General features: G+C 37.8%; 1 protein-coding gene across 6 annotated transcripts in view; it reads right to left on the reverse strand.

The window, feature by feature from the left end:
• THSD4 (thrombospondin type 1 domain containing 4) overlaps positions 1 to 24,573 on the reverse strand; it is a 310,710-nt gene that overhangs the window by 133,442 nt on the left and 152,695 nt on the right. For all 6 annotated transcript variants that reach the window (XM_065076051.1, XM_065076050.1, XM_065076048.1 and 3 more), the window contains exon 7: positions 15,107 to 15,243. In XM_065076051.1, coding sequence (XP_064932123.1) covers positions 15,107 to 15,243 — 137 coding nt within the window. The remainder of the gene's footprint in view (positions 1 to 15,106; positions 15,244 to 24,573) is intronic.

Raw genomic sequence — 24,573 nt, forward strand, 5'->3', positions numbered from 1 at the left:
CAATATTCAAGCTACAGTTAGTTACTGACATTCAATATTAATGCAGATGAACAGAGCTAAAATAATTGTATAACCCTTTGCCCATAGAAAATGAAAGGTAACGTGATTATCTTGTCTGTAGTTGCAGAAATTCCAGGCTGCATTATCTCTTACTTGACATGAACAAGCATTGTCACGGGTGGTTACTCGTTTTTAGCTAATCTGCAATAATGTGGTCTTGCATTGAACCCCTAAAGTACTTCCAATCTTTAGCAAACATTAGTTCATTTAAAGCCATGTTTTCTTCAATCTATTTATTGTACTGCGTATGTATGTGAAACATACACATTTCCTTCCTATACTGCCCCAGCTGTGTAAGACTTCCAAGTCCGCCATTATGTCCTCTACAGAATGTTCTTTCTTATTGGTGTCACTGCAAATCTCTAGCAGACATTCTAGATTTGGTTCTGCTCCAATTATCGTTATTATTATAAACAGAAGTATCAGGTAAGCTACAACTAGAGAATCCCAATTCTTGCTTTCATCAGACTTTACTCCCTACTAAACTGGGTCAAACTATGGGTGCTAAAGAGAACAAATTAGTGATACAGCTGTGGTGCAAAACAACTCTTCAGGAAAGCAGGACTACAATCCTTTACAGTAATCATGTGTCAAGAACAGTGTTGAGGAAGAAGCATCTGCTTTGTAAAAACATGCAGTTAACAACTATAGCAGGAACTTAGTCCTCTTCAAAAATGTCATACTAAGCAATTCTCCCACCTTGCATTTTATAAGGTATCACCAATGCACACTTGAAAGATCTACATATGTTTATTAGGTGTGCGTAAAGGCTCACACCTCTCTACAGAAAACAGCTTGGGATACAGAGAATAAACACAGACAGCAAGGGAAAGAAAGTGCCTCTGTCATAGAGGACTGATTCTAATCCTAATTAGTTTCTGAAGTTGCTCACCAGAATTCTGCAGATATTATTTATATTAATGTAGGAACCAAACCAATAAGCACATTCCTGCTCCTGTCATCATAGTTCCTTGTGGTTGTGAGCTTGAGAAGAATAAGCCATAATACATATTCTATGAATAGCATCAACAGCCCAATATCGGTAACTAACAAGTCTCTGGAATTTCTAATTTCTGTAAGGTCAACACAGTGGCAAATGAGAGTTATTAAAATCATAGGCACAGCTCTAGAATGAAAAGGAAAAGGCAATGTCTGTAAAAACACTCTATTTTATAGAACATACTTTTGCTTCAAAGTCATCTCTCCCTGCTATGAGATACATACATACTTATGTTTCTAATTTCCACTACACAGGGTTTGTTAAAACTACACACAAGCCAAGCTATACTAAAATGCTGCCAGTGAACGATTAGGATTGCTTGACTGCGGGCACAACAACTTTGACCTTGGCCAAGCTTGCATTTCACAAAATGCACTTAGATGCCAGGTTAAGCTGCCTCAAACTACACATCTAACAATGTAATGTAGCAGAAATTATTGATACATTTAAATGTACCATTATTTAAAAGAAAATCTATCCTGTTTAATGCATGTGCTCAAGTAGATTTTTACATGAGACTCTGAACAGATCAGGTGTCACTGTTCACTACAAAGAGAGAACAGGAAGTTATTCACAAGCACTTTGAGGACTTCTCTGTTGAGCGTGGTATAAATATTCTTGTTCAAAAATACCATATTGTTGGAATTCCAGGAAATTGGATTATCTCATCACCAGCCACAACATAGTATATTCCTGTGAGTAGAGACGAGCTGCAGCCATAAAAAGGATTAAATATGTCAATCTTTTGTAGTAAGATCAATTTTGTTCTGTTCAAGTTTTGCTGCTATTTCTGCCAAGCTGAAAAAAATGTTTGGGGCCCCAAAATAGGGCACAGATTTGCAAATCAACAGAATTTTTAATAAGGGTTTAGGACTCACCTCACCGGTTTTGTGAAGTCTGAGTCATTAAGCCTATGATCTAGTCACTTTTTTTTATTTTTCTCAGCAACCACAGAAGTTGGAAATTTACATTACTTTAAAAGAAAATGATCATACTTCATGTAACTCTCATTTGTAGGACTTCAAGAAAGATCTACTACCATGGCACTTGTGAGGATTAAAAGAGAAAGAAAGAGAGAGAGAAAAGAGGGAACTGCCACTAACAAAACGCCAGTTTCACTGTGAAGCCACAAGAAAGTCTGGCCAATTCTAGGTTCAGTTAAAAATTCAATTTCAACCAAGTTTGAACAAACTCATTTTGGTCTAGCTGTATGCCATTTTACAATCTCTGATCTAATCTTATTAAATTTCACAGACTGAGGTGGTACCAGATGACATCCAGAATACTTTTTTATTTTGAGCTTTTGAGAAAAGCTCAAAACCCTTATGGGAAAACTTAACTAATGTGAAATTTAAACTGAAAGGAACTGTGCATAGGTTCCTGTGAAACTAAATTGTATCTTGTAAACATCTTGTAAACATGAGCTTCTGCATCAAAATTTAACCTCTGGTCTCAGAAAAGGATTATGACTCAGATTCTTGCTCTCCCTGACAATTTCTCCCACACCTTTGTTCTGCTTAAGGGCAAAACACAGCTTCCTGAAGATCAATGTAGTCAAAACATATACCAAGTACACAGAAACCTGTTTGCTACAATGAAGTGCAATACTTTGCTATTAATCCAGTTCTTACATGCCACTACCATTATGTCCCACACATTGTATTTATCCTATAAAACAAGGATGTGCCACACTATTTCTATTTTTGAGACAGAGAATCTAGGCTTTAATAGCACGTTTGGGACAAAAATGCATCATACTAGCCACCCAAAGGAGTTAAGTCACAATAATATTGGGCTCCACCTCGGTTAAAAAAAATTGGCTCTTAACAGGGCTAGAGTCTGAAAAATGGCTTTTGTGCCACTTTGCCCATTCAGCATACACTCTGGTATTCTTATGCAGTGCTATATTAACAATAACCAAAGAGGTTAAATCCAGGCTCACACAAGAAACCTACTGCAGTACAGTCCTCTAGTTCGACCAGAACAGGAATCTGAATCCACGCTAGATCTTAGGCGGAAACAACCAGCCACTCTGCATAGTCCGGTGACTTCACCCCTCCATTAGACACTGGTAAGGCCTGAGCTTCCCTGCTTTCCAAGTGTCTCTTCTTTTACACATACACTACCACAAATTTAACGTCTTTCTATGTTCCTTTTTTCATGGCTGTCATTTAATGCAATAAGAAAGATTTCAAGTAAATTTTAAGACAGAACAGCTCCTTAACTATACATAACCATGGCTGCATCTATACGTGCATGTGCAAATGCCTGCATAAAAAGAAAAACGTACAGGCACACAGAACTACTATCTATATGTACCTCCCTCCCAAGGATTTATTTATTCATATGACAAAGTTACCCAACCCAGTCTATCAGAACTGTAATTTTTGTTTTAATAGAAGTGCCTAAAAACATACTGGACCCTTTCCAGGCTCTAAACTAATATCACAATGTAGTTAAATAAAAACAAAGCCTAAATACTTAATTTCCTGCAGACCAGATTGCTTTTCCATTTTCCTGAATAAATAATAGGTATTTTTGAATATTCTGTTACAGTTCTTGTTAGTATTTTCAATTTGCTCCCAAAACACCACCAAAACAAAATTAAGCATTTACTTGCTATTTGGCTCCTTAGTACAAAACAGCTTAGGTCAGACAGCATTCTGCTGAACTGACACTGTGTTCTGAAAATTCTTTTACTTTCATTAAGACCTCTGGGTTATTGGCTCCTGAATAGTATAATTTCTCAGTCATTTAGTAATTAATAAATAAAACCCCTATAGTGCCTAAATTTTAAAGTTTTTGAAATGACTGAACTGTAATAAAGCCTCCATTTTATCAGTAATTTTATCACTAGTAACAGTAATTATACTACCAACACTAACCCTTGTCACTAGTTGGTATATTAGTACTATAAAACATTATCAATCCTTTAGCAATAAACATACTTTCATATTGTATTTCTAAGAACTCTGACGTGAAGATAAGCCCTGAAATATCACTAGTCAACTGCATAATAGCTAACACTGCACTAGTACAAAGGAAGTGCAGCCACAAACCAGCACAGGGTTATCCAACTGGGAACAAAGAAAAAATCTAGTCTCTAGACTATGGACATCATAGGAGACACCATGGATTCAAACTGTCAGAAGAAGCAACAAGAACAACAGAAAAATCAAAATGAAAATGAAAATATTAATTCCATTTATTGTTTTGAATTATTGTTTTAGCACCTCATAAATTCTCACACGTGCCTTTATTTTTCCCCATAAATGCTCATAAAGGGGCCTCCCCTAACTTCATGACCCCATCTGTCACGTGAACATTTCAATCTCTAATAAGCTGTCTCTACCATACATATACTGCCTTTTTGTATTTGTAATAACTTATAGTAGCCTTATTGCACATTCCAACCCCACTCCACGTTAAACTCTACTAACAGACACTCAGCAAGAAATCAGGGAGAAAATAAACAATCAAATGAGGATTCTCACAAAATATGTCATACCATATCAAGCCTGCTCTAAGACTGTTTGTTCCACTCCTCCCTCCCCACCCCAGCTTTCCTTATGTTTATCATGACAAAATCATTTTTGGTTGTTCACAGCGACAGTCTCCTAATATAAACTTCACCAGACAACAACAATTTCAAGAACACAGTTTCTTGATTTTTATTTTTGTGCATGAAACAAAGCCCACCCTGCAGCGAGAAAGTTCCTCATCCAGCATTTCCCTGGGACAACGGCACAAAACTGACGCAGCCCAAACCTGAACTGACTGATGCATAACATCCTCTACTGACATAAATACAAAACATAGGCAATAAGCCAAAATACCACTCAGTCTACTGGATGACTACTGACAATGTCTAGTTTTAGCCATCTAATCAAGGTTCCAGGATCTCTATCCATTCTGCAGAGATTAATCTATAAGCCCTTTCTGGGAATCCTAACCTAATCACAACAATGAGATGCTGAAAGTCACATAGCCTGAACATTTCCAAGCTCTGATCTCTAGCATAAGAAACATAATCCAGTCAAGTAAGAGAGAGAATTCTCTAATAAAAACTACAGATCAGGTTTGTTTGGTTGGGTTTTTTTTTGGTTGGTTGGTTGGTTGTTTTTTATGGTAACATTTATAATTTAGGAATAATTGTCAAGTTTTCATCCCTGTTCTAAATAGGAGAACAAGAACAAATATGCAGTCAGTCCTCTTCTTAATAGCTTTCTCCCATTGCTGGCCTGACCAGGTGTTAAACAGATCCCCTACATCTGAGTTTTGCAGCATTATTTCTGGGGCAGCTCTCTTTGTTTCTTTGCAATAAAATCTAAATTACTTTGTTTCCTTTTCCTATTTAACCTCAGAAGAGGGGTCTTCCACAAGCTACAAGGTTCCCTTTTACAATTGCTTTCCCATCTCCCTCCAATGAATTTCGACTGGTTGAAATTTCTCTCTTTTTTTTTCCTTTGACGTGCTGTAATGTAATGCAAAACAGATTTTGTTCTCCTGGTTACTTAAAAGGCATTAACTATAAACTAGTAATTCCTGCATAAGAGACATCATATAAAACACTTCCACTTCAACCACGGTATAGAGTACAGAGTTCGCCATCAGTTTGCCTCTTTTGTGAATGCAGTATGACACTGCAAGCTATCTTACTACAGGCTATCACAGCTTCTTTTATTAGAATACATTCATTAATAATCTGTCAGGGACTGAGAAAAAGGAATAGTTTTGAGATTATTTTTATTTTGTATTTTTATCCATAGTCCATTTTTCTTATCTGCACTTAATTTCCACAACATGGGAGAAAAACAGTAATTCAGAAGCAGAACCAGTGATCAAGAGCACAAGTTTGTTTATGAACAACCATGTGGAGGGACTGGTGTGTTACTGAATGTTTCTTAATAAATACTCTCAGCATCCTTTGGCAGTGGCATATTAGTATATTGGAGGACTTTATCATGTTTCTTTAAAAGCATGTTAGGTGCAGACTACGACTCCAGTGGGATGATAACTAAATTGCAGGCACTGCTGTTTGTAATCTGAACTCAAAACAATCAAGATCTCTCTCACTGCCAACCCAGCAACCGCTGCCAGTTGTAGGTCTCAGAAAGACATTTAAAATTACTATCAACAGCTTCAAGCAAAAAGAGAAACTTCAAATGAGAGAGTCAGAACTAAAATGACTGTCACTAAAAAAAAAAAAAAAAAAAAAAAAAAGACTGGCGGGGAATTACAGAGGCTGGTTTATTCTTCAGCTGTCCTGGAGTCAAAGGCTGAAGAAGAGACTATATACTCAACCCTAGACCCAGAGAAAGTCAGCAGCACCCTGGAGAGATCATTTGATTATTCCAGCCTAAGAAATACTGCCAGATTAATAAACAAACCCGGGTTCACTTGCAGCCTGATATATATCAATCTGTTTAATCAGGGGAAAAAAAAACAAGGCCCAACAACATACAATATTCTTGTTTTCTATATCATTGATATCCCCAGCATTCTTGAAAACTTTTTGTTTTTTTTTTTTTATTTTGGATTTATTTTAAAAATACTTTATTCAGAAACTAGTTCAGAGAGAAGAGTACTTCAAATGTACTATGATTCCCTAATTGTGTCACTTAATCATTAGAGATAATAGCAATTTGCCCACAGAACTGCTTTTGTGCTGATGCACTTCAGCTCAAAGCTGGTATCTATTTCCTAACACTGTTATCCAACCTATGAAGAGAGCTGCAGACTGCAGGCTAAGGATTACATTCTGTCTTTTGAGGAAGACACCTGAAGCTGCAAAATAATTGTTAAGAAGAACTGCAGATATAAGAACAAATTAAAGTTACATAGGACTCCTTCACTTTCCTACATCTCAAGCTCCTTCAGATAGGTAGGTTACATGTTATTTCTACATTCAAAAGGAAAAAAACCCAAAGATACAGAGTGGAGCATAAAGATAATCAGAATTTACATTAGTCATTCTATGGTACACATCAGCAGCTATTTCTGCTCCAAACTCGAGTAAAGCAATACGCTATCAAGAATATTTAAAAGCAGCTAAAAATGGTTTAGATTTAAGACTTTCTCTAAAACCATTTATGTTTGTTTGGTTTTTGTTTGGTGGTATTTTTTCCAAATTTTACAGTTTTACCTTTATTTTTGTATCATTGCTTAATACTAGAGCAGTAAGATGTGACTGAAAGTTCTAGTATTTTATTTTTTCTGTCTTCAGAGTTACACAAGGAAGCTGTTTCCTCTTTGACATTTAAGAACATTATCTAGACAATTTGATCTAAAAGAAGGAATATATTTTGTAGAATTATAAGCATCAGTTAACTACACATTCTATTGATATGCTATGGAATTTGAAATTATAAATAAAATTTTACAAAGCATTTAGTTTTTTGAATTCTGATAGGGACATTTTTCAAGACTGAGATTTTACCTCAGGTATTTGACACTGTAACCTTTTTATAATTTAAGAAAAAAGTCTCTCTAATCAGGCTTTTTCTAGTATAACTATTTTATTTTACTTTTTCCCAGCAGATCTGGTGAAAAAAAAAATTAACATATAGTGATAACATTATTCTCCAGTACTTAGAGCTGTAAGACAAATTTTAATGTTATCCAACTATGTTGTGCCTCTTCATAAGTTTCTTGACAGGCTGTAGTTCAACAAAACAGTGAAATCTCACTTTGGGGTTCCAAGTGCTGGAGAGAAATAAAAAGCATTATGTAAACAATTATATAAATTCACCCTCTTTCAATTAAATTTATTTTAAATGTTCATGCCTGTTTAACATTATTTGTTTTATTCCATACCTATAATGTGTCAACTTTAAGTGAATCAAGAACAGTTTGTCCCCCCATAACTGGCTTAAAATTGGAGAGGGGGAGGAACCCAAAACACAGCACTACGATAAATAAGTTAAATGTCACTGTAAGCAACATCTGACGCTGGTAACATCTGTATTACTGGGTTATTTACAATGCAACTAAAGTGTGCAGAATTAGATTCAGATAGCACCTTCATGGAAGAATGGGGAGCTCCATACTTCAGTTTACTATGTCCTTCTCAGGAGAAGAAGCTGACAGACAAGAGGAGAACAACAAATACACACATCTAATGCTTACTCAGTTTGTTTGAACATAATGGACTTGTATGCTTTGCTATTCGCAATTTCCTGTAATCAGATTTTACATCAGTTTTAGCTCAGTTCAAAGGCAGTATCTTTCAGTATCTTTTACCTGCAGTGATTGCACCTGCTGTGTACCAGCTATCAGAAGCAACTTAAATTAGGTCATGGCCAAAGAACACATGCAAAAAAAAAAAAAAAAAGAATTGTAGCTTTCCTTTATAAATGGAGGTAGGTAGAAAGACTTTGTAGAAAGTGAGGTCAAGAAACCTTACAGAGACTCACTCTCTGTAAAGCATTTAATAGAATACTATGCAAACAAAGTGAAGAAGCAGCAAGAGGAGTTATTTCTTAGCTCCCAGGAACCTGTTTCTTCCATTAACACCTTATTCATGCCAGGCAGGTGTTTCATAATGACTTGCTAATGCCAAGCATTGCATTATGAAGAGAAGCAATGAAGAGTCCTGTTTCCAACAGCAAAGTAATTGTAACAGTATATATTAAAAGGCTAACTATAGTCTTCTACTTCTATGGTATATTTCACAGATGAACCAGTTTCTCTTCAAAGAAAAAGCTTCCAGAAGAGGCTCCATACACAGGATGAGCAAAACTAAATAAAGATCTGGCAAAATGCTGATTTTTGCTTCTTTGAATGCATCCTATCTACTCCTTGAATAGGTCTTGAGCTCAGAGCACAGTGCTCTAAACTACTATTGATAGAAATCAAGGAAAAATAAGAAAAAAATAAAGCCTTGAAGACTAACAAACTAGAGATTTAATTTTCATTTGATTCTGAAATGCATTTCAGCATCTGAATGCCATTAGGCTCCATAACCTAGTTCTCCACTTCCACGGAGCACATCCCCTGTGTGATCATATCCTGGGCAAAGCCTTGGTGACAATTACCTGCAGCACACGGCAGCTCCCATGGTAAAAACAACATAAGTAATTCACTATTTCATGGCCTTCTTTTAGGATAAGGTCAAACAACTAGAAAGAGTTCATGACTCTGGTCCTCCTCAGATACAAACAATGCCTGACACCCATATTCACTCACCTTTGTGCTAGTCAGGCTCATACCAACGTGCTGACGGTGAGAGCATGCCACTGAGGGACAGACCAATGTTTCACTTGGCACAGTTTCTGAGGCTGCTTTCAAAGTCTTCATATCTCAAAACACAGAGCTTTACAAAGTTCCTGTGCAGCGAAGAATACAACCACCTCTTCTGAGCAACCAAGCAAGACAAACATGCACCCAAAAACATTTTGTCTAATTCAGTAGAAGGACATATACAGATATCCATGTGCCCTCATTTCTGCTACATTAATCCAGGTCTTAGGTTCTTCCATAGATTATTTTTGATAAAAAAATGAAGACTAAATGCCTAAAGAACAAGGCGAAAAGCTTCAGAGAAGCTAGCGCTGTACAGACTACTTGCTCGGAAGAACCTAAAAACTAAACAGATGAGGACAGAAAAAGGAGAGAAGTCTGGCTCCAGCTTCAAGAAAGCGTGCACACACACAAAACCCCCCAAATCCTCCCCAGACCCTTTTTTCCAGTATAAGCAATCAATATTCTGATCTGTTACTCTGATCCTACGGTCATTAAGACTTCCCTAACTTAAAACAATAATGCCACCTATAGTTGTTACCTGCACACTAGTGCCCATCAGCAGAATTCTACATGGGAGCTCCTTGCCTAATCATGTTATTCTGATGGACGTTTCGCATGCTTGGCTATGCTACCTGTAACTGACTTAATTCCCTATCAAGTTTGCAAGGATTTCAACATCTGATGCCTTTTTTTTAAATTTAAAAGTGCATGTAAAATCTCTACTGCCAGTCATTTCGCTACTGAAGTTACTCCCTGTGTGCATTTTAAAACTGCTCAGATATTTTCAGTTAACTTCAGAAATCAACTGGAAGATTAAAATAAACTACAATGCAAGAAAAAATGTACTATATAAATCAGAAGAGATACAATACTTGGTTCAGGTACCTTTAAAAGATATTTACAGTTCCCACTCAAATAAGTTTTATCTAAAATGCTAAATAATACTTTTGCAAAGTGCGCCACTGCGTGGTAACTAACATCTCTGCAAAACCAATTTCCTTCACAGCTCACAAATATCCTTTTTTTTAGTCTCCAAAACTATAACGAGTCAGTGCTTACACCTGCCCAAATATTGAAAAAGACTTCTACCAGAAGTATCCTAAATGAATGTAAAAAACACGCATGCAACATAATTCCCTATAGGTACACAATTAGTAAACTACGGTCAAGGCCGAAATTATTAAGAACATTCTTTCTTCATCCTTCGCTTTGTTTTTTAAAATGGCCTCAAATTCTACTCTTTTTCTCCTGATCTTAAAAGTTACTGAATAGGATGATCCCACTGGCTCCAGAAGAAATAAAAGGATACATTGATTTAAAACAAGCAGGAGAAAAAATCTCAAAACAAGAAAACTTCTGGCTAAATCAGGAGCTGAAAAAGCCCCATTTGTAGGTATTCTTTAACTTGACAGCACTGTGAAATTTTAGTTAGGAGAGGGAGAGCAAATGTATTCAAACAAATGACACATACTCAATAGTACTGAAACACATTCAAAGCATATGTATTAGCAATAACCAGCTATAGCACTAAATCAAAATTTTGAAAAAACAGAAGTGGAACTCAATATGAATGTCAATCAAAAACGTTCACTTTGCAAAATTCATCAGAAAGCACATTTTTCAAATGTGCAGAAAAAATTCCACACGAAAATAATAAAACTGATTATCCAGATCCTTGTCATACTTCTTTCATCTGCATAGGTAGAATATCACAAGTTCTTCCTATTTTGCCTAGTTTTATTTTAAAATTATTTAATTGCTTTTTAAAAAAGTTTCATTTCATTAGAATTAAGAATCTAGTCTACACCATGAAGTACATGATAATTTCAGTTATGGATGAGCTTTTTCTGTAGTTCTGGCATTATTATGTTTGCCAGCTATTGTAATGTTGCAGACAACTAAAAAAGTAAACAAAAAAATATTACAATATTTCATCATAAGAGTATATTAAGTTTTCTTTAAGGACTACATCTGAAAAACAAGCTTTTACATATCATGTGTGCTGCTGGAAAAGTTATAAAGTTTTTACATCCAACTCTGGGGGCTGGTTGAACAAAAGAGCAGCAGTGAAAACAGACACGCTCTGGAAGTAAGGAAATAGTTCCTGGGATGCTGTTCAGGGGTACTCAGAGGCACACTGTTGTTCGAACCCTCATGCCTGATTTGGCCACAACAACCAGGCCTTAAGAAGGGCTTTTGTACATACTACTTTTTAAAAAATCTTCTCTTGTGCTACAGTTGGTCTTTCCTGATAAGACTGAACAATACTTCAATTTTGAAAGGTTGTTGTATCTAACATTGGTTAACAACTCAAAAAGGAGAGGATCAAGGTATTAAGCAATCTGGTTTTGGAACTAAGATAAAACTTCTCTTTCATGAATTTTCAGTGTTAATAGGTGTGACTGCATTTTATATCTTGAGAACTTCTAATTAATATTACTTGTGGTTGTTTTACGTTTTAAACGGTTAAAAATTGTGAACTGAGAAATACATGTTTAAATCTTATTTCAGATGAAGGTAAACCTGTCTCTATTGTATTCTTTATTCTGTTTCTAAGTAACTATTATTTTTACTATAGCAATGTTTTCCATCCTTTTTTTCCTAAGAATAAGTTAGACTGAAAATACTAACCAGAAACAATGGTCTTGGGAACCAAGGATGTTATTATTCTAGTAATGCAGCAAAATCTCCAACAGAGGGTGATAGAGACCACAAATTCATTAGATGCTTACATTATGAGACTTAAAAAACAAACTTAAAATAATGTGCAATCAAGAAATAGCTACCTACTAGAGAGATTTGAATAAGCCTCATTGCACAAGAAACATTTTCAGTTAACTGCAAATGCTGACAACTTCTCAGAAAAAAATACTCAAATATCTGACAGTACAGAACTTAAATTATTTGATTCTCTGGTTATTACATCCTTCAGCTACATCTATGCTCACTCTACAGTGTATAATATCAGCATTAAGTAAAATTATTCTATTTATTTTTAATAGTTTATCTGCCTATACAAGTAGGAAATGAAGTCTCAGAGTCCAAGGAGACAGGCAATATATAAAACGTAATATTCATTTGTGTATCACACTTACTCATCCTTACATCATAAAGAACAAGATAAGTAATTTTAATACAGATTAATTTATCCTGAAACATAAAGTACTGTTAAGAAGAATGAAGCATATTTCATCTGACATAGCACTATAAACTTCTTTCAAATGCATGCTATTGACTATTTAGAGGTAAAGTTTCGCCAAATACATAGCACTGACTTTCTAATCTTGAACCATGGAAAACACTGAAAAAACAATAACTGAGTCGATAGTGACAGCGCTTCCAACCACTGTAATGCTGTAATACTGCATTTCCCTTTAGTTTAACATCCATATCTCTGAATACTCCCTCAAATACTAACTCAAAACACTGAAACAAAAGTAGCGTGTGGTTTACACACACACACATAAAATCCCAGTGTAAGTATTGCATGGGTGAACGGGTTATCTCTTTCAGCTGATGCCCACCATACCATTTTACTGAGGTTGCAAGTAATGAATAAGGAGTAAATTGCTACAGACCAGAAGAACTAATCACAAGATGGTAAAATCTCTGATTTAAGTTCCTCTTCAGAAAAAAAATATGAACCTTTCGTTTTTTTCACTAGATGCATCTCTCAAAGTGTTCAATCTTCAGCCTTCTGCACAAGTACAGTTAATACTACTGCCTATGAAGACTGTTGTTAACTCCCTCAACTTCTCCCAGCCCATGCTCATTCTACTTTGCTGTAGTGAGAACCACTACAAGTGCACTGAATAAGTAGTACCTTTACCTGCCTTAGCTTAGCTTTATCATGATAATTTTTTTCTTATAAGGCACAGAACTGGTTCTATTTTACTCTTTGAGAATGATAGACTACATCACTTCACCAAGCATTAAGTAAGCATCACTGAGGAACAGTTCAAATAGACAGAGATTCTGATTTTTAGTTTATTTTCAATACCATACAAAAATGAGAAAAGGAAAAAAAAAAACAACAAACACACCACCAAACAAAACCACTACAACCTAGGATTCCTTACCCTTAAGAGAAGGCTATGGGAAGATCTTATGCTGTCTACATCTAATGGGAGGGTAACAGAGCAGATGGAGTCAGCTTTTCTGAGACATACAGTGCTAGGTTGAGAGAACAAGGGCACAAGCTGCAATATGGGGAACTTCAATTGAAATCAATGAAAAAGATTCCACTGTGATACTGCTCAAACACTGAACGGGCTCAAACCTCAACCTGGGAAAGGCCACAGCAGCTGCTTGATACAGCGGACCCTGTTCTGAGGAGGTTGTTGAACTAAATGTCCTTCCCAAGTATCTTAAAACCTGAATTATCCTGTAATTCTATGAACCCCAAGTTACATATTTACAGTAACCTGTTGTTTTTTATATGCAGCTTTAGGAAGTGGCATTCTACAGAGGCAATGGGTGATCTTCAGAATTCAGAACACTTACGTACTAGGCCGCTGAATGCTGTCTTTCCTTTCTATACGAGACAACGCCTGGTATACTAAATCTATTTTTCACTTTTCTGAGTCATAGAGCAGAACTGCAATTGAAAATTTCTGGTGCTTCCTGAAATGGTTTGAGATCAAGGAAAGCTTTAAAGAATAATCAACTTCACCCAGATCTATCATCTACAACGGAAATTCAAAGATATAGCTTTCCTTGTGCTAAGAAATAGAGAACAGAAATGGCATTGTCCAGATGTGCACAAGTAAGAAGAATCTGGACACGCAGAGGAAAAGGTTGTGTCCATAAGTGATTTCCTCTGGCAAACCAACTATTTAAACTGAACTTGACCTTTCATTATTTGAGTTAATGAGTTACATCTGACCCACTTTTGCTTCTTTTGCCAACATATATTGGAAACATCAGCCAAACATCAAATGCCCCTTGCTAGAAATTTATTTCTTTCACTTACCTTACTTGAAAGATTACAAACAATGTTTATTTCTAGACATGGAACATTGTGTTTGAAATTGCTAGCACCTTGCAGAAAGCAGTGTATTTATTCATTACAAGGTGAATCTATACAGCAGACTGCAAAAAGTAATCACAGTGGCTCCTTCTGAACGCTTGAAAAACAACCACTCACTCAATTATTTTCTAAGAAACCGTCATTGTTGAGTTCTTCAGGACATGGTTTAGAGGTGGACTTGACAGTGCCAGGTGAACGGTTGGACTCGATGATCATAAAGGTAATTTCCAACCAAAAAAATTCTATGATTCTATGATAAATGGACAGCCAGTAAGACCCGATTCTTAAAAATGGCTAACATGGACCAAGCAGAAAAATTGCACTAACATCAGCTAAAAAGCAATGAAAATAAACACGTAACCAAATAAACCATTATGTCGCAGAAAAAAAATCTCCACTCTAAAGTTTAATCAAATAAAGATATTGTATTTCTTTCTTATTTAAGCTTCCAACCTTTTTGTTCTGATTCTTTCATAAAATCTCCTCTAAGTATGTGGAAAAAGCTCCCTGGAAGTCACCTTAATTGTGGCTAGAACACTTTCTGAATCCAGCCATTCAGCATTCCACAGTTTGTTCTCAATAGACAGAAACCATAGTTAAGAAATAAAAGCTGTAAAAATACGAGTTAACACTTTTCACATCTACTTAGGGAAAAAACAAAGAGAGACACGTTCAAAACACCATTTCTCAGGTCCAGTTGTATCAACCTCTTGCAGAAATTTAATATGACATAGTCAGCCTGCAGGCAGACTCACCAGAGACAGCAGCCTTACCTTGCACTGCCCAGCCACACAGATTGAAGTTCCATTTTGGTCACAGGGTGTCCCATCTATCACCTTTTCAGCTTGTCTCACGTAGAACCGGTAGCCAATCGCACGGCAATTCAGCTCACACTTCTGACTGCCCTTCACTGTGGAAAGAGACAAAAGTCCCCATTATAAAGACCCCAGCAGTAGTTTTAAGAAGGAAAAGCCCATTAAAGTAACACTGAGGTCTGAGAGGAAGAAACAAATAGGCAAACTGAATGCAAAGTGACTACATCAAATGAATGGTGAGGAAGAAACCAACTTCAAGGTAAGCATTCCAGCAAACCTTATGAAAATTTAAACAGTATCTCAGTTTTTAATTACAGATATTTTCCCAAATGACCAAGAATATTTTTAGCTTTATAAATAATTTGCCAAATTTAATCTTCTTAAAGCATAAAAACATGCTACAACATTTAGTAACTAGTATCTCTAAAATTACACTGTAATCAGAATGATGTGCATCAAATTAGCCTCAAATATAGCCACTGCTCAGTTCATATCAAATAATCATACTAATATTTAGCATTAAGAAACACATAAAACAAGCTAGATGCAAATTTTTTAAAAAAATCAATTCTTTTCCTTTTTATTTCTACAAGTTGCATTTCAGTGGCTATCTCTTAGTTTAAGAGAAAATTGAGCAAAGAACAAAAGCATACAAAATGTACCATTATTCAAAACCTCGTGATCTCTGCTGACATGCAAGCATCAGAAGGAAGTCAGTCCACTGAACTCTGGGTGAGAGGAACACAGAGGACAAGAAACACTTATCTCCTCCTGTGAAAATCTGTTACTTAAACAGACACAGCCTAACACTCCACATATCTTAGGCTATCAACTTGCTACTGCATTTATGTAGTCTATTTCAAATCATATCACGTTGAAGTTGCCCACAGTTCATTAGCCCTATCTGCCAACTGAAATAACAATACCTTCCGTTTCTTTCCAACCAAGAGCAGCACTGTTACCCAGTGGTGGTGAGATACACGCAGAATACCCTTTTCTTTTGACAATGCTTACTGCTCTCATCAAAAACTAAAACTCCCCTGACTTCACCATGCTTCAGCTCATACCCTGTAGCACAACTGATACTCACTATTTAATGTGACAGAGATGGCATAAACCTCAGTCAGCTGCTACAACATGATATTCCCAGGATTCCAGGATTTTCTACTTAAGTGTATTTTTGGATCTTTAGCTAAGACATAACTTTTGACTATTTAGCAAAAAAGAAAAAAAAAAAAAGAGTGCAATTATTTCAAATATATATTCAACATATGTTTTCTGTAAAAGTAAAAAACTCAAGTCACTCCCTGTCCAGACACAGGACTAGTGAAGACCAATTGTGAAATCTGCATCTTAGATTTCCCGTCACACAGCTATTTAGCTGACACTTGTATACATCATCTCTTCAATCTGGCAATCTTTTGATAAAATCCTCAAACACCTCTACTAATTTTAAGTGAGGTTAAAGATCTTTTTACCCAGTTCCCTTTTTTGCAGAAGCTATGCATGCCATGCTCAACTAGGTAATTTTTCCATTGGCTATTTTTTCAAGACAGATTCACTATTTTACCGTTCCAAGGAGTTCACTAAGTTACTAAATAAAAAGTGAGGTATTTCCTGCAGTTCAATCTCCAAGTATAACAGTTAGTTTTAATGATAAACTGAGCATTATTCTTAGCAGCTTTGTCACTTCACACATAACTATTTTCACAATTCTCAAATAAATATAATTCAGCTTCAGTGATTCATTACAACTGAAAATAACTTGTCCTCTTCTCTGTCTGAACATTCCTATTTTTATAGCCCACCACACTAGCTATCAAGCAGCACCTCTGCAGAGTACATTTTCTTATCTTCCCATTCCCTAAAATCAAGTCAAACTAGCCATGTAGGGTTTCTGAAACATCCTTATCTTCTATGTTGATTCCCCTTAGTTCAAAGTATCCTGAAGCCTCACGTTCCCGTATGCTTCCTCCTCCTCCTACCTCTCATTTGGTTTTCATCCTTTGAAATATTATTGAAATTCTCAGTCTGCCTTCTAAATCCCAAGTTTTGAGCTACTCAGAAAGATCAATAAATTAACTGCTGAAGCATGGTGTTTTTTCCCTACACTTCTCTCTTCCCTTATTTATTATTTGATAGGTGATGCAGCCTATTAACAACCACAAGCAGACTGAGCTTACTTACTCTGTAAAATATGACTCCTATTTCATAACACTTGTCTTTTATTCTTTCTTTTTAGGAACTGTTCCTGCTCATACCAAAAAACAAAACCAAACACAAACACAAACAAACCAAACCAAAACAACCCAAACAAAACCATGACGCACTGCCCGTGCCCGGCGCTGCTGCCCCGATGAGGCGGCACCACAGGCCGGCACCTCCGGGTGAGGAGAGACCGCGGTGCTCACTGGAGCACACGCCACAGCACGGCGGTGCCCGATCGATAAAGCTGCTGGACGGACATCAACACGCCGACACACAAACACTCCCTGACAAACCGTGCTCTTCTTGCGGCCAGGCTCCGCGAGCACAGCCCCGCTCCCGCCCGCGGGGGCTCTGAGGGCGGCCCTGAGGGACACGAGCGCCCCCGCGTGGCGCAGGGCGGGTTAGGCCGCGGGGCGGGGCTTCGGGATGCCCCGCCCCCGCCTTCCAGAAAGTTCGGTCGCGCGCCTGCGCAGGGCCCTGGCGGGCACGAGCGGCAGCGCGCGGCCGCAGAGGCGGCTGGGCCTGGTCGGGTGGCGGGAAACCAGCGCAGGGAAGGCGGCAGACAGACCGTTTCACCGAGAAAGCGCGTTTGCGAACGTCCCGGCTGCACGGAAAGGGAGCGCTCCGGCTGAAGTGTGCTCACGCCTCCCTACGGTGAGCTCAGGGGCACACGGCACAGCCCCCAAAGAGCAGCAACCCGCAACTCGCTGGTCACGGCCCACGCAGACCCTGAGAACGGGCGGAACGGGCCGGGGCAGCCGGGGGCACTGTGCCCTTGCACTTCATGTCAGCTGTCCCCTTCTTCCAGCTTCCTCCTCCAGTGCACCGTGCACCCTCACAGCCTTGGCCCGAGGCAGCGTGGTGCGGGGACTGCGGGCACAGCGGGCCACGGCGGCCGCAGAGCTGCTCAGCAGCCAGCTGGAGGACGTACAGAGAGCTCAGCAGGCAGCTTGCCAGTGCAAGGAATTTCAATCTAATGATATTCTTAGGAAAAAATGTTACCAGAAAGAGCATTCCAACTGCAATACATTTGCTAAATAATGTATTCAGCTGTTCAAAGGGAAGTAAAAATAGCCACAGAACAAAAAAACCCCGGGAAATAATGTGCAAATCAAATCAAAATGCAACTGATCAGTGACCTAACGACATTGTGCACAGCCATACGCTGACTGCCCTTACAAAATGTAGTAACTTCCTTCCTGTTGCAGCTCCTGAAATCGAAGCTGCATGCACGTTCAATCTGCTACCACAGACAGTGCTGTAGATGCCACCAGAATAAATGATACAACAAAGACATTTCACATTCCCCATGCTGTGAGGTAGGGACTGGAATGTACAAACTCTCCTCGATGGTTCCTCAGTCCAAATCTGAATTTAATGTGAGATCCAGACTCCCCGTTGTTATCTATGTAGCAGTTCTAGTTCTCCGCAGAACATTACAGAATGCTTTTACCATTTGTCAGTTTTTGTAAGTTTGCCTAAACATCTAAAAATAGTTAATAACAACCTCTGCAATTTGAGAAACATGCCTTGAGGGTGCCATAGAGAAGTGGCATGCACACTCTTGGCAAGCAAATATCACATTCATGCTAATACTACATTATGGGATTAAGCGAATTTAAATTAGGCTTAATTCTCTGTGCACACTGCCTTGTAAAGTCAACTTCAGTGCTTCTCCATGACGAGCCAAGATACACTCATCCACCATGTGTCAGAACCGATTGTTCCAGGAACAAGTTGTCTCTGCATAGCTCAGTTATTTTCAGGGCCCAGCTTGCCATGGGCTGTAGTTCAGTATTTACGATAAAAGCCATGAATCTGCTTTACAGGAAGCGTAATGGGGCATAGCAGACACGCTCATGTCTACCCATCTAACATCTACTTCAGTTGAAGCTTAACAATGCTGTGGGATTTCAGCAATAGGTTACGGACATTCTTGGTTATCCCATAGACACCCAGATGGCAGAGGAGGAAGGAACGGTAGGAAAAGGTGCCTGGCAAGTCTCAGGCTTCTGTATCCACCATACTTGTCAGTAAAGCTAGAGTAAGTCTACAGGCTGATGTAATCTAAAGAAAAGCTGTGATCTCTTCCATTCAGAAGATGTAAGTCAATGAGTACTGTATCAGTAAGGCAGAACTTACAGTTTTGGGAAACCAAAGTTTCTGTTTAAAGGTTTTACTTTCATATTGTGAGTGCTTCAAGATACGTGTACCTACAGGAAAGCAGAGACAGGTCCAACACGCTACCAGCAGAAGCCTAGTCCTTTGCATACCGCTGTGGCTGTGAGCCGACAGTCGCATTGCAGACCCAGAGTGATGCACCAAGGCAGACGCTGACCAAAATGGGACAATTCCACGCTAAAAACCATCTGCCAGTGATCACCTGTGGAGCTCAGTGTGGATTACAAGTGTTGCTGCAGGCAACTTTGTTTATGCAGCTTCCTATACAAAGAAGGAAAATGTGTAGGAAACAAACAATACCACATTCCCTACAAGGCTTTCGAGAAAGCCTACTTTATTTAAGGTTTTGCTGTCCAGGACAACAGACTATGTTGGCTGAGTTTTCAGTACCAGAATGTTAGTGCAATAGAGCACTGAATGCTACAGGTCTGTATCAAGAAGTGGTCCCAAATCAGGCTGGTTTTCCACTGATGGACAGTTAAAAGTTTTTGAAGTGGCCAGAAAAAATAATGCTTTGTACAGCAGCTACCTGTTGCCAGATTCTAAATAACAATATGCAAACATTTTCCAGGAAATAATTATCATGTAACTACATTTGGTCTTTCCAACAGAAATACTCATGTGGTGTGATCTGTTTTATTTGAGTCTCTTTTGATACTTTGTCCTTATTAGGCTTGGGAACATCTCTTCACAATTACCAGAATGAGTTGTGTTTATGTTTTACTTTGTCCCTTTCAGTTTTGTTAACTTCTTACAAAATTTTATTACCATGGCTCAGCTTTTTTTGCCAAAATTATTTTCCATTCTTCATTCCAGTGATGGAGAAACTTTTTTTTTTACTTCCACTTTTCATTTTCTCATGTAATAAAGATGTTTATTACTTCACCTTGTCTCAATAACTTTATATATATATATATATATATATATATATATATATATATATATATATATATATATATATATATTTTCTGCACTGGGGTTCAGATATTAAGTAAAAAAAAATAATAATTCAAGCTTTTATAATGAGACTGCAAGTACATTTTAACAAATATGGAGCCATAACTGAAGATATTGGTCAAACTTCTCATCTTTACTTGAATATACCACAGTTTGTTCTACTCCCAGATCCTGTAAGTCCTGTGTTAGTCAGGGGGAACTACTGTGGAGTAGATTAAGTGAAGACTTTTCTTCAGTGAAGTGAAATATTTCTTAAAGGCCCTGATGTTCCATAATCTTGTGCTCATATTTAGTGTTTATGGCAATAAGAAACTTGCAAACGTTGTCATTTACTCCAATTTTTCTAGTTTCTCTGTTCCTCCCAAATCCCATTGCTATGGAAAAACTATTAATGATACCTTATAGATTTACTGTCATCCATTAGAAGTACCTGGAAAATTAGTTATTATTCCCCAATGAAATTAACAGAAACAAACTAGACACAAGTCATTCATAAAAAACACTCATATTCAAGTCTCTCTTGACCAGCTGGACATCTGTAAATCAGCAACAGGTGTAAGTTTGATGTGCTTTTTATGAAATTACCATTTGTTCTGACAGCCTAAAAGTTTGTCCCAGTACAATATGCATGTTCTACCTGGGTCCGCTGTAAAAGGAGAGGAATGTAAGTACTGGGGAAGTTGGGATGTTTAAATGTCCACAGTGAGCTCAGTCATGTCTGCCATTTCAAATTACTTCTACAAGAGTGATAAATCTGAAGAGCTGCCGTAATAACCTTCAAAGGTGTTTGTTGGGGGACTTTTTGGTGTAGAGATAGGATACCTCATACAACAGGGGATTTTGCACAATAACAGTGGCATAACTGCTCTGTGACATAAACATCAGCTGTTTACATTGTGAATGGCAGAGAATCATTATAAGAGTATGTACTTTTCTGCTCTGGTTACAGCTTTTACAGGCATTGGGGAAATCCCACAAATATAATCATCGAGCCATAATTTGTTAATTATAATTTTGTTAATAATAATTTTCTTCAGTCAGTCCTCAAAACTGAGTTTTTCATTTGAAGTTTAAATCAATACATTCACATTTGTCTATAAAAACTTTAAGATAACAATTTAAATCTAAACTGTCGATGTCAATGCGCTGTTGGCCTTGCTTCAGGAGAGCACTTAATCAGTTGGTTTACATGAGTATGAGAAGAGTAAGTACTGTGGCCTTCAGCAGAACTGCTGCAGGCTGTATGTTTAACAGTGGCTCGAGGCCAGTATCCCTTTAAGTGACATGACCAGCTAACGTAGTTTCTTCTACAGACCTTAATTTTTACTGTGTTGCATTTGGAACTCTTTTCTTCTTTCCTGAATTTAAAGAGGGAAAAAAAAACCCTCCTAAAAATGCCTTTTTTCACATCAGCCTTTCATTGGTTAGGCAGGCAGAATCCAGAATCTATTTGTCAGTCACTGAAGACATTGGCCACTGGATGTCTCCACTGCCCTATGCAAGTATCGATCAAAGTTCTCTGTCAGTGAAGAAAAAAAAGGCTTTTAAAAAGGCATTTATCTGTATTTACAAGCCATCACCTACACTTTGCACACAGTGCACAGCAGCCACACAGACTTGCTCTCTGGCCCTCAGAACAGCCAGGAGGTGGCAGTTTCATGTGGGCTGCACTTCTGGTGAAGCTTTGAATAACAGCTCCTGGTATGTCAAATCAAAATTATGAAAATGCTACTAGAAAAGTAAAAGAAAACCGAACAGCGGTTGCTTAAGCTCAGAAGTTTTTGCTCCCCTTTATGTCCACCAACAGCTAAAATTCTATCAGTAAAACCCTCATAAGATGACAGGTGAGGGACTATCCAAAACGTCAAGCACGGGTTTTCTCCTCACCATTTTACGCTTTGCTGGCGTAACTGGCTAATTGATGTAAATCTGATTAAATCGACTATTTAGTAATTGTACGGTGTGACATCCCCTCAAAACTGTTTGTAGAAGATAGATTCCTAGAATATTAGGATTTCATGGAAGATGCATTGTCTTGCAGGGATATTGTACAGAATTTATTAAAAATAAAATATGTAGGGAACATATTAGTGAAGCACAAACTACAGAAAAAAAATACAACTATTTTAGACAACCTCATTTTCCAGCTACATATCTTTTTTTGTCTAAAAATTCTGGCACTAATCAAAGAAAACCTGCTACGTGCAGTGCAGTTTCTCATCTGGAAAACACCATGAAGTGCTGGCTGAGGGAGTCAGAGAACTGTCAGTCCCAACTGCTGTTATCTTGGGATGTTCCGAAAGGAGCTTAGTGCTGCTTTCCGTCTGCCTTCAAAACCTGAAAGCACAGAGTATTTCTGTTTGACTCTGTTAGAATCTTACTGGCCTCTGGAATCTCAGCTTGCATCCAGATCTGTGTTTCAAAATATTATTCTATCTCCATCAGCACACTCGTACCCCAAAACAATTTGCAAAGTCAAATAATGTAAAAATGTATAAAATCGAAACTTTGGCAACATGAGTAAATATACCTCCAAATCCTGCCTCCAGGCTTTCCACAAAGCGCTTGGCCATTTTTATTCAAATCAGTTCTAGTGAAGAAGGGCTTGATGTCACACTTCAGAATAATAAATGCCAAAGGTAGATGGGAAGAAAGGAGATGCAAGTTCGGGCTTGTGAAGCCCCCAGCAACATTCCAGACAAAAGCTTTCAGTCACCTCTTAAGGGAGTATATTTATGCTCACAAAGTTAAATGTCTTAGAAGTCTCTCTCCTATAAAAAGTTAACTCTGTATTTGAACACTAAAAATTCCCAAAGTAATGCATTTCATGAAAAGGCCATGCATGTACTACCCAGATCTCTGGTGTTCAATAAAGCTCCGAACAAGGAGCCGCAGAAAGTCTCGCCTCACATTTGCGCACCAGTGGAGTTTTCCTGCGCAGCAATGGCACAGCTTTGCATCTGTCGGAATTCGCTCCGCACTGAAGTGCATCCCAGCCTTCCTTTACGTGACACCAAAAATCACCTCCCGAGCTGAGAGCAGCGGGAGGAGGGAACACAACACTGCTGTTTCTTGCTTTCAAGCTCCTGTACCAACTGAACCAGCTCTCACTGACTCATTTTGTTGCATGATTGGCAACAAATTTTTCTTTGTTAAACAGAATAGTACAGATTGCATTAAAGTCTAAACGCTTCCTGAAGTTATGCTTCTGTTAGTTATTTAGCTTGTGAGAGGAAAAAGAAATCGTTTGCCTTTAAAAATAAAAATTGTTACATCATTACTTGCAAAAATGATAATACAGTATCTTTTAAAAATTAGTAATCAACTTTCATTTTACTTTAATTATACAACTCAGAGACGATAAAGTTTTCCGTCATTTCAGTCCACAATGTGTTTTAGCTTCTTTAAGCAGACTGAATTTGCCAAAATTTCCCAGCCAAATCATTTTGGATAAACACAGAAAAATCCTCCCCTCTTAACCCCGCTTTCTGCAAGATGAGACAATGACTCTGAAACACATCTTTTTTCCACAAATCCCATTCCTGGGCTGATCAGCATACTGCAAATCATGTAGTATCTCCCTGACCGATAACCTCATCATTTACAGTTTTCAGTGCTGACATGAACATGGCAGCTTTGATGAATACAGGCTTCAAATCCACTACCTGTGCTTGTGTAAACTAAATGAAGTTACAGTTGATCTACACAAAGTGAGAATAAATTGCATTTTTAAAATCGTAATTATTACAAGTTTGCTTTATTGAGCAATATTATTTTCTTCAGAAGCAAACTGTTGATAAAATAAGCTTTTGTGAAAAGCTCCAACACCTAGAAGAGACTAGACTGTCATTACTGAGAAAGGATGGCATGCAGATTCTTTAAAAGCACGCGTCTGTGTGTGCTGATGAATAAATAAAGGAAATAAAACACAAAGAGATTTAAAATTGAGGGGCGAGTCAAGGAAGACCCAGTAAATCAAGCTGATGGGCTCAGTTTCAGAGTCTACAAAAAAGCACTCACATTATTTTGCTTCTCTGTGATGTCTGTTGTACTGTTGGGGACCGCAGACACCACGTACT

The sequence above is a fragment of the Columba livia genome, chromosome 11, assembly GCF_036013475.1.
Source record: "Columba livia isolate bColLiv1 breed racing homer chromosome 11, bColLiv1.pat.W.v2, whole genome shotgun sequence".
Lineage (NCBI taxonomy): Eukaryota > Metazoa > Chordata > Aves > Columbiformes > Columbidae > Columba > Columba livia.